Below are 19,708 nucleotides of genomic sequence, written 5' to 3'. Positions count from 1 at the left end.
CTCCTGATGGTCTCTGTTACCAAGGAAATATTCTAAGTTTATTCACTAACATCAGTTCATGTCAGTGAGACCATACAGTATTTGTCCTTTTGTTTCTGGCTAATCACACTCAGCATAATGTCCTTAAGGTCCATTCATGTTGTTACATACTTCATAACTTTATTCTGTCTTACAGCTGCATAATATTCCATCTTATGTAAATGTCAGTTTGTTTAGTCAACTGTCTGTTGATGGACATTTTGGCTGTTTCCATCACTTTGTAATTGTTAATAATGCTGCTATAAACATGTAAATGTCCATTTGTGTCCTTGGCCTCGTGACCTTTGAGTAGAGACAGCATATACATGGGTCCTGTTTTTTAAACCATTCTGCCAGACTATGTCTTTTGATTGGAGAGTTTAATCCATTAACATTCAGTGTTATTATTGCATGGGTAGTACTTTCTTCTACTATTTTGCCTTCTGGATTTTATATGTCATATCTAATTTTCCTTCCTTTTACCTTTACTCATAGTCTTCCTTTCTACACTCTTCTCCACACCTCTCTCTTCTGTCTTCGTATCTGTCTCTAGTGTTCCCTTTAGTATTTCTTGCAGAGCTGGTCTCTTGGTCACAAATTCTCTCAGTGATTTTTTGTCTGAAAATGTTTTCATTTCTCCCTCATTTTTGAAGGACAATTTTGCTGGATATAGAATTCTTGGTTGGCAGTTTTTCTCTTTTAATAATTATTTAATAATCTTTTAATAATTTAATAATATATTATCCCACTGTCTTCTCGCCTCCATGGTTTCTGCTGAGAGATCTGCGCATAGTCTTATTGGGCTTCCCTTGTATGTGATGGATTGCTTTTCTCTTGCTGCTTTCAAGATCCTCTCTTTCTCTTTGACCTTGGACATTCTGATTATTAAATGTCTTGGAGTATGTCTATTTGGATCTGTTCTCTTTGGGGTATGCTGCACTTCTTGGATCTGTAATTTTAAGTCTTTCATAAGAGTTGGGAAATTTTCAGTGATAATTTCCTCCATTAGTTTTTCTCCTCCTTTTCCTTTCTCTTCTCCTTCTGGGACACCCACAACACGTATATTCATGTGCTTCATATTGTCTTTCAATTCCCTGAGTCCCTGCTCATATTTTTCCATTTTTTTTCCCTATAGTTTCTGTTTCTTGTTGGATTTCAGATGTTCTGTCCTCTGGTTCATTAATCCTATGTTCTGCCTCTCGAAATCTACCATTGTAGGTTTCCATTGTTTTTTTCATCTCTTCTACTGTGTCTTTCATTCCCATAAGTTCTGTGATTTGTCTTTTCAGACTTTCAGTTTCTTCTTTTTGTTCCTTCCTTGCCTTTTTAATATCCTCCCTCAATTCATTGATTTGGTTTTTGATGAGGTTTTCCATGTCTGTTCGTATATTCTGAATTAGTTGTTTCAGCTCCTGTATGTCATTTGAATTGTTGGTTTGTTCCTTTGACTGGGCCATATCTTCAATTTCCTTAGTGTGATCTGTTATTTTTTGCTGGCGTCTAGGCATTTAATTACCTTAATGAGTTTATTCTGGAGATTGCTTTCACTTCTTTTATCTAGGGTTTTCTTGCTGGATGAATTTGTTGTCTATCTGTTCTTTGACATTCTGTTCAGCTTTATCTGAACCTTTAGCTTAAGTTTTGTTTAACAGAGGAGAATTTTTCAGTTCTTGTTTTCTTGTTTCTTGCCCTGCTTGTGTGGTACCTTTCCACCCCCCCCCCCACACTTAGGAGGGTCTGCTTAGATATTATAGACCCCAGCCAGATTTTCCCAGACCAAACTGGCCTCCTATCAGGAGGAAAGAGTCACCTGCGTCGGTTTTCCCTGAGCATGAGACCCAGCAGGTTGAAAGACTTTCCTGTGAAGTCTCTGGACTCTGTTTTTCTTATCCTGCCCAGTATGTGGCACTTGTCTGCCTGCAGGTCCCACCAGCATAAGGTGATGCAGTACCTTTAACTTTGGCTGGGGGTTTGTTGGAGACAGAGGAGAGGTTGTAGGCTGGTTTTAATGGCTTCAAATTACCAAGCCCTGGTGTCTGAATTCCTTGATGGAGGGATTCCTCCTGGGTGGGGCTTCACCCCTCCCCTGGGGGAGGCACAGGCTCCAGATAAGCCCCCAAAAGAGCTCACTTCTGCCTATGCTTGGGGCAGTTGCAGCCTGAAAAGTCCTGCCGCTATATCCATAGGCACTCAAGCCTTTGTAGATACACAGCCACAAAAACCTGTTTCCTTCTTTTTTTCCCCCTTTTTCTGTCAGTCCTGCCCCCTTGGTACTGGGGCAAAAATGAGCAACCTCCGTTTTGATCGGGTTCACCTAAGCTGGAGGCCTATTTTTAGTAATCAGAATTTGTTAATTAGTTCCACAATTGGCGTTTGATTGTGCCCAGTCACTGCTGCTGGTAAAGTCCTTTCCTTTCCCCTCTGGGAAGCGGCCTGTGGGGGAGGGGCACTGGCCGCTGCAGCTTTGGGAACTCACAGTTTTGGGGGGTTCTCGCAGCCGGTCCACCTGGTCCAGACTGGGGTATGCTGTGTGTCTAGTCACTGACGTGGCCCCAGGAGCTGTTCTGTACTGTTTCTGGTTATTTAGCAGTTGTTCTGGAGGACGAACTAAAACGTGCACGTTGTTAAGCCGCCATTTTGACCCGGAACCTCTCTCATTCTCTTTTTATAGGACTTCAGAAACTAATCAAGACCCACTCAAATGGGTGGAGACATGTCATCCCCTAATCCAGTTTAACAACCATTCTTAACTAAATCACATCAATCAGGGAGATGATCTCATTACAGTTTCAAATATACAGTATTGAATAGGGATTATTCTACCTTTATGAAATGGGACTTATATTAAAACATGGCTTTTCTTAGGGGACATGCTTCCTTTCAAACCAGCACACTCCTATAGGTCTCTGAAAAGCGAAAAGATCATTCCTCTACTGAAGTGTCCTTTCCTCCCTTTGCCTACAAAAATCACTTCAGAGCCTCCAGTGAAGTTCTCCTATTGCAGTTGTTCATCTCTCCCTTAGAGTTAATTGCTCCCTCATCTGTATATCACAGCCATTTGTTTGCACTTCAAATACAGCATGTGTCAGTTTGAATCGTTATTAGTTTGTTGTCTTGCAACCTTGTACAGGGTGTCTGTTTTGCCTTCTAGTTGTATGCATGCTGAAAATGGGACTGAGACTTATTATTCTTTATTTTTTGAAGTTGGTCATTGAATTTGATTGTGTAGTCTGTCTCAATTATTAAAGGAATGTCACTTCCTGTATTTTCCTTAAAATACAATTCTCAGACTCCAAGTGCAATCTACCATGGTTGGAAAATCCAATCTAATGCATTCTGTGTTAGAGCTCTATAGCATCCTGTCCTGTAATGGTCCGAGAGACTTTCACAAAGCAGAGCATTCAAGGAGACCTCAGCCTTCGCTACACTTTGACACTCTCCCCTGTCCTTAGTCAAGTTCTTGTGACAGCTTGCAGATCAATGGCTTGGCAGGCTTGGGGACCTGGGGTCCTCCCTGAGGCCGGTACCCTAGGCTGGTATCTAGTTTCTTGCCCACTATACAGCCCCCCTGCCAAGGTGTGCCCACTTCTTTAGGCCACTGCTCACGACAGGTCTTGTGTACTAATTTCCTTCCCTCAATCCTTCTGTCCTTTTCACCCTTCCTTCCTTTCATAATAAACTTTGTTTTTAGAGTAGTTTTAGATTTACATAAAAATTGCATGGAAATTACAGAGTCCTTATATACCGTCTCTGGTCTTCCCTCCAGATTTCCCCATTATTAGCATCTTGCATGAGTGTGATACATTTGTTACAGTTGATGAACCAATATTGATCCATTATTGCTAACTATGGTCAATAGTTGGCATTGGGTTCACTCTGTGTTGTACAGCTCTGTGGATTTTGACAAATGCATGATGTCGTGTATCCACCATTATGAGATGATACAGAATAGCTTTCTACCCTAAAGTTGCCATGTGCTGCACCTGCTCATCCCTCTCCCTGTATCCCTGGCAACCACTGAGCTTCTCACTGTCTCTATGGTTTTGCCTTTTCCAGAAGGCCATATAGTTGGAATCTTATAGTATATAGCTCTTTTAGATTGACTTCTTTCACTTAAGAACATACATTTAAGTTTCCTCTATGTTCCATGTCTTTTCATGACTTGATAGCTTATTTCTTCCTTATTGCTGGATTCTCTTTTCTTTTTTAACAGTTTTATTGAGGTATAATGGACTGTAATAAACTGCACATATTTAAAAAGTACACTTTTGTAAGATTTGATGTATGCATCTGTGAAACCACCACCATAATCAAGAGTGTCAACATCCCCCATAAAATTTTCTCATGCCCCTTTGGAACCCCTCCCTCCCACTCCTTCCTATCCTCTTCCTCTCCCTACGCAACCATTGATCTGTTTTCTTTCACTATAGATCAGTGTTTTGGTTTGCTAAAGCTATTGAAATGCAATATACTAGAAATGGAATGGCTTTTAAAAAGGGAACTTAATAAGTTACAAGGCTATAAAAATGTCCAAACTAAGGCACCCAGAAAAAAATACCTTGTCTCAAGAAAGGTAAATGGGTCCAGAAGATCTCTGTCAATTGTGAAAGCATGTGGCTGATATATATAAGTAGTTCATTCCTCTTTGCTGGGTATATTCCATGGTGTGAGTATGCCAAAATTCATTTATCCATTAACTTGTAGATGAATATGTGGGTTACACTAGTGTTGGAACATTGATGTAGAACATTTGTTACTACAAATGGATGATAGCTCATTTTTATAATTGTACTATCAATTAAAGTCCATGATTTAGCTTAGAATGCATTCATATATTTTTATGAATTTTTTTTGGCGTGAGGTAGAAGTTGTCCTATTTTTTTTTTCACAAATGGAGATCCACTGTTCCCAGCACCATTTGCTGAAGAGACTATTCTTTTCCAATCGAGCGATCTTTGATACTTTTCAAAATCTGAGGTTTGATTTCTGAGCTCTCATTTCTATTCTGTTGGTTAATATGTCTGCCCTTACACCAGTACCATGCTGTTTTGATTACTGTGACTTCTTAAAAAGTTTTAAGATGAATCAGGAAGCATGAGCTTTCCAACTTCATTCTTCTTTTTCAAGATGGCTTTAGCTATTCAAGACCACTTACCTTTCTGTAAATTTGGTGATTGGCTTTTCCATTTCTGCAAAGAAGGTTGTGAGAATTTTTATTGATATTGCATTGAATATATAAATTGCTTTGGGTAGTATTGACATCTTTTTTTTTTTTTTAACATGGGCAGGCACCGGGAATCGAACCCGGGTCCTCGGGCATGGCAGGCAAACATTCTTACCTGCTGAGCCACCATGGCCCGCCCAGTATTGACATCTTAATGATATTTAGCCTTCCAATCCTGAACACAGAATGTATTTGCATTTATTTAGGCCTTCTTTGGTTTCTTTTAGCAATGTTTTGTAGTTTTTAGTGCTTTGCATACTTGGGTAGATTTAACCTAAGTTTTATTCTTTTAGCTGCTCTTGTGAATCCAATTTTTTCTTGATTTCTTCTTCTGATAGTTCATTGCTTGTGTATAGAAACACTACTGATTTGGAGGTATTTATCTTGTATACTGCCACTTTGTTGAATTCATTTATTAGCTCTAAGAGCTTTGTAGTGGATTTTTCAGGATGTTTTGCATATAAAATCATACTGTCTGCAAATAGGGAAAGTTTTACTTCTTCCTTTTCAATTGGATACCTTTTGTTTCTTTTCTTTCTTTTTCCAAATTGCTCTGGCAAGGACATCCAGTACAATGTTGAATAGCAGTGGTGACAGTAGGCATCCTTGTCTTGTCTCAATCTTATAGGGAAAGATTTGTCTTTCACCATTAAGTATAGTGTTAGCTGTGGACTTTTCATATATGCCCTTTATCATGTTGAAACCTTCTATTCCTGATGTTCTAAGTGGTTTTTTTATCATGAAGGTGTGCTGGATTTTGGAGGATCTTTACATCTATATTCATAAGAGTTATTGGTCTGTTTCTTTATCTGACTTTGGTGAATGCTAATGCTGGCCTTGTAGAATGAGTTAGTATTGTTCCCTCCTCTTTAATTTTTGGAAGAGTTTGAGCAGAATTAGAGTTATGTCTTCTTGGGATATTTGGTAGAATTACCCTGTGAAGTCAGCTAATCATGGGCTTTTCTTTGTGGGGAGGTTTTTGATGACTGATTCAATCTCTTTCTAGTAATTGGTTTGTAGAGAATGTCTATTTCTTCTTGAGTCTGTGTAGGTTGTTTGAGTATTTCTAAAATTTGTCCATTTCTTCTAGGTTTTCTAGTTTATTGGCATACAGTTGTGCTAGTATCCTCCTACATTCTTTTTTATTTCAGTGGGGTTGATAGTAATATCCTCCTTTCATTTCTGATTTTTAAAATTTGTATCCTCTTTGTCAGTCTAGCTAAAGGTTTGTTGATGTAATGATCTTTTCAAAGAACCAACTTTTGGCTTTGCTGATTCTCTCTATTGCTTTTTTTTTTAGTTTTCTATTTCATTGATCTCTTCTCTAATATTTGTTTTTCCTTCCTTTTTGCTCGCTTTGGAAGCAAACTTTTCTAGTTCTTTAAGTTTTGATATTAGGTCTCTGACTTGAAATCTTTCTTCTTTTTTTATTGTAAGTATTTAGAACTATAGATTTCCCTCTTAGCACTGCCTTCACTGCAACCCATAAGGTTTGGTATGCTGTATTTTCTTTTTTTTTATGATTTTTATAGTAAAAATTTAACATACAAACATATAAACATTCTTGACACACAGACATTCTGTACGTGGTGTACAATCAGTGGCTCACAATATCATAACATAGTTGTGTATTCATCACTATGATCATTATTTTGAACATTTGCATCACTCCAGCAAAAGAAGTGAAAAACAACAACAACGTACATGCCATATACCTTACCTCTCCCTCTCATTGACCACTAGTATTTCAGGCTACCCAATTTATTTTCACCATCGTTCCCCCTATTATTTGTTTATGTTTTATCTAAATTTTTTTAAAAAATTATTTATTAATTAAAAAATTAAGAAACAAAAAACATCAACATACATAATCAGTAAATTCACAATATCATAAGTTAGTTGCATATTCATCATTTCTTAGAACATTTGCATTGTCCGCGACTTCTCGCTCAGCGTCAAGCCCCCGGCCGGCGGGTGAGACAATGAGGAGAGACAGAGAGACGCAGACAAATCCGCGCTGGTGAGAAACACAGATCCAAGACACGCAGCAGTTGTAAGCACAGACCTTTACTGGAGTTAAGCTTGCATTCTCTGTTACAGGTTCCGCGCGGGACAAGATGCCCCGCGGGGGAGCAACCTCTATGCGGCCGTCAGGCACGGCTCCCTGTGGGTCGTCTCCACCCACCCCGTCCGGGTAACCTCTTATATACTGTGCCCAAACCCAATAGGTTAGTGCCACGTATACAGAGGTGATTGGAAGATAGGGTTGGTGGGCGTGTGCGTCATTTGCGGAAGCAGGATGTGAGCGCCATCTTGGCTCACTCGATGGGCGGGGGGAACTCTAGAGCAGGCTGCAGCGTGTCCACTAGGCCAAACCCGGAAAGCGGCTCTCTACATCTCCCCCTTTTTGTTTTTATAAGAGGCATGGTCCGTAGACCGTATTCTTGTACCCAGTGTCTCTATTGATGATGGTGCTCCCGTGGGCCTGAGTGGCTCACAACATAGTTTGGTGCTTTGGGGAGTCTGGACTAGGCTCGCGTCATCACACGACGGAGCCTCTGGCACCGACCAGAATGCTCACCTCATATAGAGACCGGAGAGTCCGTGAACTGGATACCACGTGACTCCTCCCTGCAGTGCTTCGCCTCGCAACTGGGTCAAGCGGGGATTATGAGAGCGACAGCCAGGGCATAGGAAACGCTGCGGAGGCCTCGGTGCAATGGCTAGAGCCAAGCCCAGTCTGGCCAGGACTGCGGCCGCAGCTCCACCGTCGAGGCGGCTAGGCGCGCAAAATTAACAGCCTCTGGTGCCTAGCTAAACACGGGTAGTGGCCAGGGAGCCTGTAACAAACCTTGCTGACAAGAGCTTTGCCCCAGGTGATTCAGACGGGCTATCTATCGAGGAGGGACGCACACCCACATTTGACTGGGAAGACATAGCTAACATGGTAGAAACACGTAGTTGCTGCTGTGTCTGGAACAAGCGTTCTAACAAACATTTAACAGTGACTAAGCCCACTAATAGTCCCACTGCCACGAGAATCCAAGTAGTCAAATTGGGCCAAGAGAACCATGAGGTGACTCGGTTCCACAGACTTTGTACAGTCTCGCCCAGTTTGGAAAGGTCGAAGGCAACGGGGGTTATTAAAACTGGTCCCCCTTCTAAACAATCGAAGGGTGACCGGCGCTTTCGTTGCTATCTCGTCAGTCGCCGCCGTCATCAGCAGAGTTGGAGGCCTGATCTGATGGTTCAGGTTGAAGGCTTGTTGGTTTTTTAGGCAACAGCTCCGTGGCCTCCTCGGGCGATGTCACGGTTCTCACCAGTCTTTCCGGAACCCACACTGGTTGACGTCCTGGCTCCTGGGGAAAAACACAAACAGAGCCTCTGGCCCAGCTGAGCACTGGGTCAGGGCCTTGCCATTGTCCTGACAGGACATCCTTCCAACGGACTAGACCTCTATGTGGAGGACTCGGAGTGGTGTGCTGTAGGGCAGGTGTCATTCCTTGTGCATTTTCATTTAAAAAATTATATGTAAATAAGGCTACAGACAGTTGAGCCTTCGGGGACAGGCCGTGGCCTATTCCCCCTTTCTGTTTTTTGAGCAAGTCTTTAAGAGACCTGTGTGCTCTTTCAATGATTCCTTGCCCTTGAGGGTTGTAAGGGATACCATGTTTTAATTGCACTTCCATATTTGCACAAAATCTTTGGAAGGCTTTGCTGGTGTAAGCAGGTCCGTTATCTGTTTTTAATATTTTCGGCTTACCCCAAGCTGCCCAAGCGGCAAGGCAGTGTGCAATTACTTGGTGGACTCTTTCTCCTGATTCGGCAGAGGCAAATAAAACTTGAGAACAAGTATCCACTGACACATGCAGGTATTTAACTTTACCATACTCTGAGTGATGGGTGACATCCATTTGCCAAATGTCTCCCGGGATGAGACCTTTAGGGTTAACTCCAACTGAAGGGACTACCCTCTGTTCTGCACAATTATTGCAGGCTCTGACTATATCTCTGGCAGCTGCACGCGGTATGTGAAACTGTCTGACTAAGGTGCTTGCATTGACATGAAATTTAGTATGAAACTCTTGGGCCTGTTGACACGGTGTCAGCGCAGGGAAGATGTGTGGCTGTCGAGTGGCTACATCTACTATGTGATTTCCCTGTGCCATGGGGCCTGGCAGGCCTGTATGCGCTCTAATGTGAGTTATGTAGAAAGGATGTTGTCTGGCACATATTGTCTCTTGAAGTTTGATAAAGAATGGTCTTACTGAGGAGGAATATTTTATAATGCCCACCGTCTCTAAAATATTTACAGAATTTACGACATAAATCGAATCAGATATAATATTTAGGGGATCGGTAATTTCTTTCAGGACTGTAATAATGACCTGTAATTCTACCCATTGAGGTCTCTGTGGTTGGAAGAACACAGTTTTAGGAGAACCTCCTTCTACGCAATATGCTCCTGAACCGGAGCTGGAACCGTCCGTGTACACGGTGAGGGCGTTCACTAGTGGCTTAGATGAAGTTACCTTAGGAAAGATTACTGGGTGACGGGTGACGAATTGTAAGAGGGGATCTTTTGGGTATTGGTTATCAATTTCTCCCGAAAAGGTACATCGGAGGATGGCCCACTGATCTATACATCCAGTAAGTATCTCAAGTTGCTGAGAAGAGTAAGGTACTCTGAGGTACTTAGGCTGTTGGCCAAAATGCTGTATGGCCTTCTTGATGGCCTCCAATGCCAACTCTGCAATTGCTGTAGGAAAATGCTCTAAACTTTTCTTAGGGGAAATTCCAGGGTGGACCCAGAGTAATGGTCCCTGTTGCCATAGCACTGCCGTGGGCTGTAGTTTTGTTGGCAGTAAGCAGGCTTCGAATGGCTTTTGGGGGTCTATTCTTTTTAAAGCAGCACTACTGAGCGCCTGTTCTACCTGACGTAGTGCTTGCCTCGCCTCTGGGGTGAGACACCGGGGCGAGTGTAGGTCTGAATCTCCTTTTAGCAAATCAAACAAAGGTGTTAATTTGGCATTGGTGATCTTTAAGTACGGACGAACCCAATTGATATCTCCCATAAGTTTTTGCAGATCATTAAGGGTATGTATGTCATCTACTCTGAGAGACACTTTTTGGGGGGAAACATGCTGAGGCATGATTTTTGCCCCCAGGAAGGTGGTAATCTCTGTCATCTGGATTTTTTCAGGGGCCACTTCCAGGTTGGCTTCTCTAAGACTAAGGACTAAATGTGATAAAGCTGTTTTAAGAAGATCTGTGTCTTTATGGGCTAAGAGAATGTCATCCATATAATGGATGATTTTCACTTGGGGGAACTGCTGCCGAGTGCTAGCTAGCTTTGTAGCAACATACAGCTGGCACATGGTAGGACTATTAGTCATGCCCTGGGGCAGGACCGTCCACTCGAAGCGTTGACAGGGCTCCTCTTGGTTAAGAGAGGGCACAGTAAAAGCAAATTTTGGAGTATCTTCAGGGTGAAGTGGGATGGAAAAGAAGCAATCCTTAAGATCTAGGATGATAATGGGCCAGTGTTCTGGCAAAGCTGAGAGGAGGGGTAACCCCATTTGAACAGGTCCTAAAGGCTCCATACAGTTATTGATGGTTCTTAAATCATGTAACAATCTCCATCTGCCTGATTTCTTTTTTATGACGAATACGGGTGCGTTCCAAGGCGATGTGGAGGGAATGATATGGCTCTCTTTTAGCTGTATAGACACTAGAGTATGCAATGCTGACAGCTTTTCTTTTGGTAAGGGCCACTGAGGCACCCACACCGGGGTACTGGTCTTCCACTTTAGTTTTATAGGTGTGGGTGGGAGTCTCCCCTCAGTGGCCCCTAGGAAAAACCCAGGCCTCGTCTGTCAGAATTGGAGACAGCTTGTATAGGCCTTGCGCGCCCGTGCAATGAGGCTCCTAAGCCTTTGCCGGGGACATATCCCATTCTTTTTAACAAGCGCTTAGAAGTTGGAGAGCAGCCACTGTAATTACCTGATTCGGCCACCAGAGGGAGCCCGTGGTGAGGGTTTTTGGCGAGATCACCAAAACCATTCACCGGAAGCCGCCGCGCCCCTGCAGCAGGCGCTGGCGGGGCGGAAGGCTGCGTGGGTGAGACAGGGGGCCTCCCCCAATCGATCAGCGGAGGCGCGTCTGCACCCTCGGTCTCATTACTATCTGACTCCGAGTCAGAGTCGTCCGAACTAACGTCTGACTCTGGCGGCTTGCAAGTGGGCGGCTCACTTTCACAGGAGCCGTCCGCTAAAAGGGTCTTTAAGGGAGCTAACAAAGGTGAACTTCCTGACTGCCCCATGCTTGCAGTCGGCACTGTACTTTAATCAATCGGGGAGCTCTCCCGATTCACTGGGGCTACCTGAACGCCCACAGCCCTTAACTCTCACGTAATAAGAAGCACTCACCTTCTCGCGGTGATCAAACGCGGGAAGTCCGCTGCGAGCTCAGGATGCGCGTCCTCACCAGCTCGAGAAAAGGCAGCAGAAGGGTTCCCCGTACGGGCCACCACTTGTCCGCGACTTCTCGCTCAGCGTCAAGCCCCCGGCCGGCGGGTGAGACAATGAGGAGAGACAGAGAGACGCAGACAAATCCGCGCTGGTGAGAAACACAGATCCAAGACACGCAGCAGTTGTAAGCACAGACCTTTACTGGAGTTAAGCTTGCATTCTCTGTTACAGGTTCCGCGCGGGACAAGATGCCCCGCGGGGGAGCAACCTCTATGCGGCCGTCAGGCACGGCTCCCTGTGGGTCGTCTCCACCCACCCCGTCCGGGTAACCTCTTATATACTGTGCCCAAACCCAATAGGTTAGTGCCACGTATACAGAGGTGATTGGAAGATAGGGTTGGTGGGCGTGTGCGTCATTTGCGGAAGCAGGATGTGAGCGCCATCTTGGCTCACTCGATGGGCGGGGGGAACTCTAGAGCAGGCTGCAGCGTGTCCACTAGGCCAAACCCGGAAAGCGGCTCTCTACATTGCATTAATTCAGAAAAAGAAATAAAAAGACAATAGAAAAAGAAATAAAGCGAACACAGGAAAAAAAAAAGATTATACCTACCATACCCCTTACCCCTCACTTTCATTGATCACTAGCATTTCAAACTAAATTTTGTTTTAGCATTTGTTCCCCCTATTATTTATTTTTTATTCCATATGTTCTACTGCTTTGTTGACAAGGTAGATAAAAGGAGCATCAGACACAAGGTTTTCACAATCACACAGTAACATTGTGACAGTTGTATCATTATTCAGTCATCCTCAAGAAACATGGCTACTGGAACACAGCTCTACATTTTCAGGCAGTTCCCTCCAGCCTCTCCAGTACATCTTGAATAACAAGATGATATCTACTTGATGCATAAGAATAACCTCCAGGATAACCTCTCGATTCTGCTTGGAATCTCTCAGCCATTGACACTTTGTCTCATTTCCCTCTTCCCCCTTTTGGTCGAGAAGGTTTTCTCAATCCCTTGATGCTAAGTCTCAGCTCATTCTAGGGTTTTTCTCAATCCCTTGATGCTGAGTCTCAGCTCAGTCCAAGATCTCTGTCCCACGTTGCCAGGAAGGTCCACACCCCTGGGAGTCATGTCCCACGTAGACAGGGGTATAGTGGTGAGACTGCTCATTGTGTTGGCTGGAGAGAGAGGCCACATCTGAGCAACAAAAGAGGTTCCCTTGGGGGTGACTCTTATGCCTAAATTTTAAGTAGACTTGACCTAACCTTTGTGGGGATAAGTTTCATATGAACAAACCCCAAGACTGGGGCTCAGCCTATAGCTTTGGTTGTCCACACTGCTTGTGAGAATATCAAGAATTCAACTTGGGGAAGCTGAATTTCTCCCCATTCTCACCATTCCCCAAAGGGGGCTTTGCAGATACTTTTCCACTCACTGATCGAATCACTCTGGCATTCATTGGAGCATCACTCTGGACAGACCAGCAAAATCTCATGTCCTACCTGAGATGAGTACTTATGGCATTCAATCAGACTATCTACATAAGTTATATTAGAAAATGCACTAGTCAAAATATAAATTTTGTAACAAATAAACATTTTTGCTTTAGTCTCATACATAAGGTGTTTATCTAAATTTTTTACTCATTTTTCTGGTATGTTGTATTATCATTTTCATTTGCCTCAAGATATTTCCTAATTTTGCTTCTGATTTCCTCTTTGGAAACAACCTATTGATTGTTGTTTTGAAAACAACTCATTGATTAAGAGTATGTTATTTAATTTCCAAATGTTTGTGAGTTTTCCATTTCTTCCTCTATTTTTCAAGTTCTGTCTTCATTCTCTTGTGGTCAGAGAATCTATGTTGTATTATTTTAATATTTTTGAATTTGTTGTTTTGTAATTCAACATGTGGTCTATTCTGAAGAATGATCCATGTGCACTTGAGATAATGTGTAGTCTATTTTCATTGGGTGAAGTGTTCTATATATGTCTGTTAGGTCTAGTTGGTTTAGTATATCATTCAAGTCCTGTACTTCCTTATCTTCCCCCTAGAGTTTCTATCCATTATTGAGAGTGGTATGTTAAAGTCTCCTACTATTAATGTAGAACCATCAATGTCTTCCTTCAAATTGGTCAATATTTGCTTCATATATTTTGGGGCTGTGCTGTTAAGTGCATATATATATTTTTAATTGTTACATCTTTTTCTTGAATTGTCCCTTTCCATGGTATATAATGACCATCTTTGTCCCTCGTAACTATTTTTGACTTTAAATCTATTTATCCCATATTAGTATAGCCACCCCAACTCTCTTTTGTTTACTACTTGCATGATATATTTTTTCCCATCCTTTCACCCTCCACATCTTGGTATCTTTGACTTTCAGGGGAATCTCTTGCCAACAGCATCTAGTTGGGTCGTGCTTTTTTTTTTTAATCCATTCTGCCATTCTCTGCCTTTTGACTGGAGAGTTTAATCCATTTACATTTAAAATCACTAGTGAAAATACAGGACTTTTGTTCTAGTTTGCTAGCTGCCGGAATGCAACACACCAGAGACGGATTGGCTTTTAATAAAAGGGGATTTGTTTTGTTGGTTCTTCAGAGGAAAGGCAGCTTACTTTCCACTGAGGTTCTTTCTTACGTGGAAGGCACAAGATGGTCTCTGCTGGTCTTCTCTCCAGGCCCCTGGGTTCCAACTACTTTCCCCGGGGTGACTTCTTTCTGCATCTCCAAGGGCCTGGGCTGAGCTGCAAGTGCTGAGATGAGGAATGCCAAGCTGCTTAGGCTGTACTACATTGTGTTCTCTCATTTAAGCACCAGCCAATTAAGTCAAACGTCACTCATTGCAGCAGACACGCCTCCTAGCCGACTGCTGATGTAAATAGCAACAGATGAGGTTCACGTACTATTGGCTTGTGTCCACAGCAACAGAACTAGGTATGCTCACCTGGCCAAGTTGACAACTGAATCTAACTAACACAACTTTCTTCTGCCATTTACTTTTATTTAGCCTTTGTAAGTCTTTATACCTTTTTTCTCCCTCACTTCCATTAAAGCCTACTTTTATATTTATTTGATTTTTTGTGTTGTACCATCAGAATGACTTCTCACTTCTATCTGGATGCATTTTTCATCTCTTTTTCTTGTGGTTACCATGGGGTTAAATTTAACATCCTAAATATATAACAGTTATTTGGTTTGATTCCACCTTTACTTCAATAGCATGCACATATATTCTTCCTATCCCTGTGTAAGTGCCAAGCACTCTCCTTTCTAATCGTTTTAGGTGGTATTTTCCTTGGCCTCAGGTAGTTTGCTTACATGTATGATCTAATCTTTTCTCTGTTGACTACTCAAGGGGAACCCTCTATGGATGTGTGCAGTTATTTCTTTGTACACCTCTTCCCTATGTGGGACTCTTTTCTTTGGACTCCAATTTCCCTTGATATTCCCACGCTTTTAGCTTCACCCTGTCAATTCAGGGAGCCTACCAGTCTCTGCCTTGGTTCCCCATCTCTGCACCAAAACCCATAAACTCTCTCAAGACAGTAAACTGGGGCAATTTTAGGGCTCATCTCATTTATTTTCTAGTACTCAGGGATCACTGCTTTGTTGTTGATGTCCAGTGTATTAAAATCACTTTTCATATATTTCATCCAGGTCTTTGGTCATTTGGAGCAGGGCAGCAAATCTAGCTCCCCAAACTGTAGCTTGGCTGGATGTGGAAGTTTTCTGCCCACTAGCAAGTCCTGGGTATATGCCATATTTCCTCAATTCAGATACACATACATTTTAATATTTCTGAAAATGGGTATGTGTCTTACTATTGATGACATCTTAGATTTAAATTAATATGTGGAATTAGTTAAGTACAGTCATTTCAGGAGCCGGTGCCATATGGCAGAACACTGATCAGAAACTGTGAACAGGCTCATCAGGCTACATGGAAAAGGGAATTCTACAGAATTCCATCATCTCAACATCCCTTCTGAACTTGATTTGTTCCATGATCTTCTCTACTGGCCAGATTCTTCTTGTTTCTTATTCCTGCCACATCCTTCCAGTCAATTTCCAACATACTGATTCTCTAATTCCTGGCATCAGCTGAGAAATGCATAGCTTACCTGCCCTCAGCGTAAATCTTCCTTCCCTTACTACTTGCTCTGTATTTTCATTGGTATTTAGCCCTACTGCTTCCCAAACCAATTCCATCTCTTTCTACTGCACTATTGGATCCTGCCTTCTGTGTCCTTGGGAATCTCATTCTGTCACTAGAAAACTATTTCACATGCTTACAATCCCTACCCCCTCCTGTCACTCCAGATCCATGAAGCCTGCTTCTCTCTCATACTTTCCTTTCCCTAACTCCAGTTCATTTTGAAGCAGAATTTGAAAGGATATATCCTCAGTCACCCTCCCTCCCTCCAACTGTGTTCCCCTTCTGCCTTCCTTTCTTTCTTTATATCATCTCACTCTCACTCTACCTCCCTGCCTTCCTCCTTTTCTCTTTCTCTCCCTCCCTCCCTTTCTTCCTTAGTTCCTTCCTTTTTTCTCATTGCCATTTTCAGGCCGTTGATGTGTCATTTTTGCTTATTGATTCAGCAAATATTTACTGACTGCCAAAAAATGTGCTGAGTATTGTACTTGCCTCTAGGGAAAACAGCAGTGAATAAATAGACAAGGTCTCTGTTCTCAGCCCATATTCTAGTAGGAAGACAGAAAAACCCACTGAATAAAAGAGCTGCAAGTTTTCTCAAGTGTCTATCAGTCAGGGTTCTCCAGAGAAACAGAACCGAGAGGAAATATGCACATATATGGTTTAAGAGATTTATTTTAAGGAGTGGGCCTCCATAATTATGGATGCCGGTAAGAATGAAATCTGCAGGAGAAGCCAGCAGGGTAGAAACTCAGCAGGAGCTGATGTGCAGTCTCGAGGCAGTAGCTCTTCTCAGGGAAACCTCAGTTTTTTTGGTTTGGCCTTCCATTTGACTGAATGAGGCTCATCCACATTAGCAAGGTAACCAACCTCCTTTATTTAAAGTCAGCTGACTGCAGATGCTAATCCCATCTACAAAATAGGCCAATGTTTGACCAAACAAATGGAAACCATTGCCTAGTGAAGTTGACACAAAACTAATCATCATGAAGTGCCAAAAAGAAAACAAGCAAGGGTCTGAGGTATGGATTAACATTGGGAAGGTCATATAAACCCTTTGTAAAACATTTAAACTAAGGCCAGGAAGCAAGCCATTTGAAGAAATGGGGAAAGGAAAATTCCAGGTTTTGTAAAGAGAACAACATGTGCAAAGTTTCTGAAGTAGGAGAGCGCTTAGAATATTCTAGGAATTAAAGGAAAACCAGCATAGCTAGTATACAGTTATTGGAGGCTTTTACTAGTAAAAGACAAATTTTGAAGGGACTTATAGGCTTAATATTTTCTCTGAGTATAATGAGAGGTCGTTAAAGGGGGGTTTCCAGGAAGAGAGGAGGTCTGCAATACATTTACATTTTTAGAGGCTCACTTTTGTGCCCATGGCAGGGAATAGACTGGAATAAGCAGGAAGCAGGGACTCATTGCAGTAAAACTCATGAGAGGTGATAGAGACCTAAAGTAAAATGTTGCATAGAGATGGGGAAAAGAGGTGTATGTGTATATAATTGAGGGGTTTTATATACTGAGGGGTTGGTTGGAGGTGACAAAGAATCAAGGGACTCATAAGTTTCTGTCTTGAAGAGAATGATAGTGCCATTTACTAGGACAGGGATGAGTGCGGGAATAAGCTTGTGCAGTGTGGGTGTAATCAAGAGTTCCATTTTGGACATGTTGAGTTACAGAAGGTCTGAGAGATTGCATACCCACTTCAGAGGCTTTGCCCCTGCTACTCCCTCTCCATGGAATGTGCTTTCCCACATCTTTGTGTGCCCATGTCCACCTCTTCCCAGGGCCCACATCAAATGCCAAATAAGCTGTCTCCACGTTATGCTTAAGCCCAACTCTTTTTCCATCCTATTACCCTATTTTATTTCCTGGATGGCATGTAACACTTGCTGAAATTGTCATTAATTTTTTGACTCATTTTTTACCTATGAAATATAATCGCCATGGGAGCAGGGGCCTTTTTGGTCATGTCCAATGCCCTAACCCATTCCCATTTGTGGAATGAATGCCGAAGTGAAGATGATGGTAAGTAGGCAGTTGGACACGTGAGTCTGAGGCTCAAAGGAGAAGAAAGGTCAAGCCTGAAGATATGCTTTTACAAGTCATTGCATAAAGATGGCATTTAGAGATATAGGAATTAATGAGCTCTCCTTAAGTCAAAGAAGAGAGGAGAAGAGGGCCTGGGATTGAGCCCCAGAAACCCCAGCAATTAGAGGTCACCTATCAGCTATTTCTTTGAATTCTTGTTACCCAATTTTACTCCCTCCTTCTCTTCTTTCTTGAAATTGCCTGTTAATTTTTAGAGTCCTCTCCTTCCTTTATACTATGGTGAGCTGTGTACTTTTCTTAGTTTCCTAACTAAGATTATAAACTTCTTGAAGTCAGGATTCTCTAGGAAAAATTATATTCTTAAATTGGATTGTGTTGGGCTGGAGAGACTGAACCAGAGTGATAAGCACTGGCATATTATAGAATTGTAGCTACTGAGCTGGTATTAAAATGCTTTCATATTTCACATTAGTGGTTATTATGACCAAGTTTTTAGTGAGTTATTTTTAACCTACCTTTTACAAAGGCATGTTTTTACTCTCAAATCAATCATCAGATTCAATGCAGAAATCAAACCATGTTGTGAATTCAGGAGTTGCAAAATACATATAATTAGTCAATATTAAATGATAGAATTTTATTTTTCTCTAACCTTTCAGGATATCGAAAAAAACTTGAAACAAATTAGGCTTCAGAACATAAAGGAAAGTAAAATTCCAGAACAGAAATACAAAGCTAAGGTAATATATACTTTTGTGTTTTGTTTCCATATTAAAAAGCTACCTGGGCCACCTTTTTTTTTTTTCTCCTTTTATTTTATAGAATTGCCTGTTTTTGTGATGTCAGACTAATGATTTTAAGCATCTGTAATATTAAAGAAAATTGACCTACAGTGTTGTGTTTTAAGGCTTTAATTGTATTGCTAAGCTAAGTTGTTGTTTTTTGTTTATTTGTTTTAGCTTTGTTCTAGAGAGGGGTAAAGTTTGAAATTAATTTAGACAAATATATTTTTGATGAAAACATCCCACAAGAAGAAGAGGTATGTCATTAAGTATACATTTCTTTTAGTTGGTATGAGAAAATGAATATTTCTTAATAGCATGTTTCATGAAATTGTTCTACAAGGTGTAAGGAGAATTTTCTTAAATACTCCTGGAAAGATCCCTGATGCTCAAATTGATCTTCCAAAATAATTTCCCCCCCCCATTTTTTTTTAGGTTATTTTCTTGGATTATTCCACTTTATTTTTTATAGGGGAGCAATTTTCCTTATAATGTTCACTTTTAATCATAACTAAATTAAAATCAAGACACGATACAGTCAACACTTAATATACTTACTTTAAAAAGTTGAATAACTACTCTGAAACCATGTACATTTGTTTTTTGCCTCCATTAGTTATTAATTATTAGTTACTACTTTGTACAGGTCTTCAGGTAAATTGCAATACCTGGCAATTTGGGCTCTCATTGCCAAAGTGATTACTGCACAAATAGAATAAATTCAAACCTCATTTTATTACTTGATTTCAACATTTCCTAGACCTGAGTTTTACCAGACCTACTGACAAATGTCAAAATCTGAGCATAGACTTGGCTGGCACCTCTCTGTCTTGCTGTAGGGACTAGAACTGTTTGGCTGGTCCATGTGTGGCTGTGATTCTTTCTGCATCTTCCACTCTGTCCAATTTTTCTGTTTTCTCTAATCTACCTTTCTTTTCAATTCCAACACTGTCTGTCCTTTCACTTTATAGAACTGGAGTGTGTGGGGCTGAG

At 41.6% G+C, this 19,708-nt stretch overlaps 1 protein-coding gene across 1 annotated transcript in view; it reads left to right on the top strand.

Annotated features, from left to right (window-relative positions):
* The window catches only part of NEK5 (NIMA related kinase 5), a 256,530-nt gene that overhangs the window by 194,385 nt on the left and 42,437 nt on the right, over positions 1–19,708 (top strand). The window contains 2 exon segments of the mRNA XM_077158150.1: positions 18,593–18,673; positions 18,904–18,972. Of these exon segments, the coding sequence (XP_077014265.1) occupies positions 18,593–18,673; positions 18,904–18,972 (150 nt within the window).

Source organism: Tamandua tetradactyla, chromosome 4, assembly GCF_023851605.1.
Source record: "Tamandua tetradactyla isolate mTamTet1 chromosome 4, mTamTet1.pri, whole genome shotgun sequence".
NCBI lineage: Eukaryota > Metazoa > Chordata > Mammalia > Pilosa > Myrmecophagidae > Tamandua > Tamandua tetradactyla.
The sequence above is the reverse complement of the archived record's forward strand: the minus strand, read 5'-3'. Positions and strand labels throughout refer to the sequence as shown.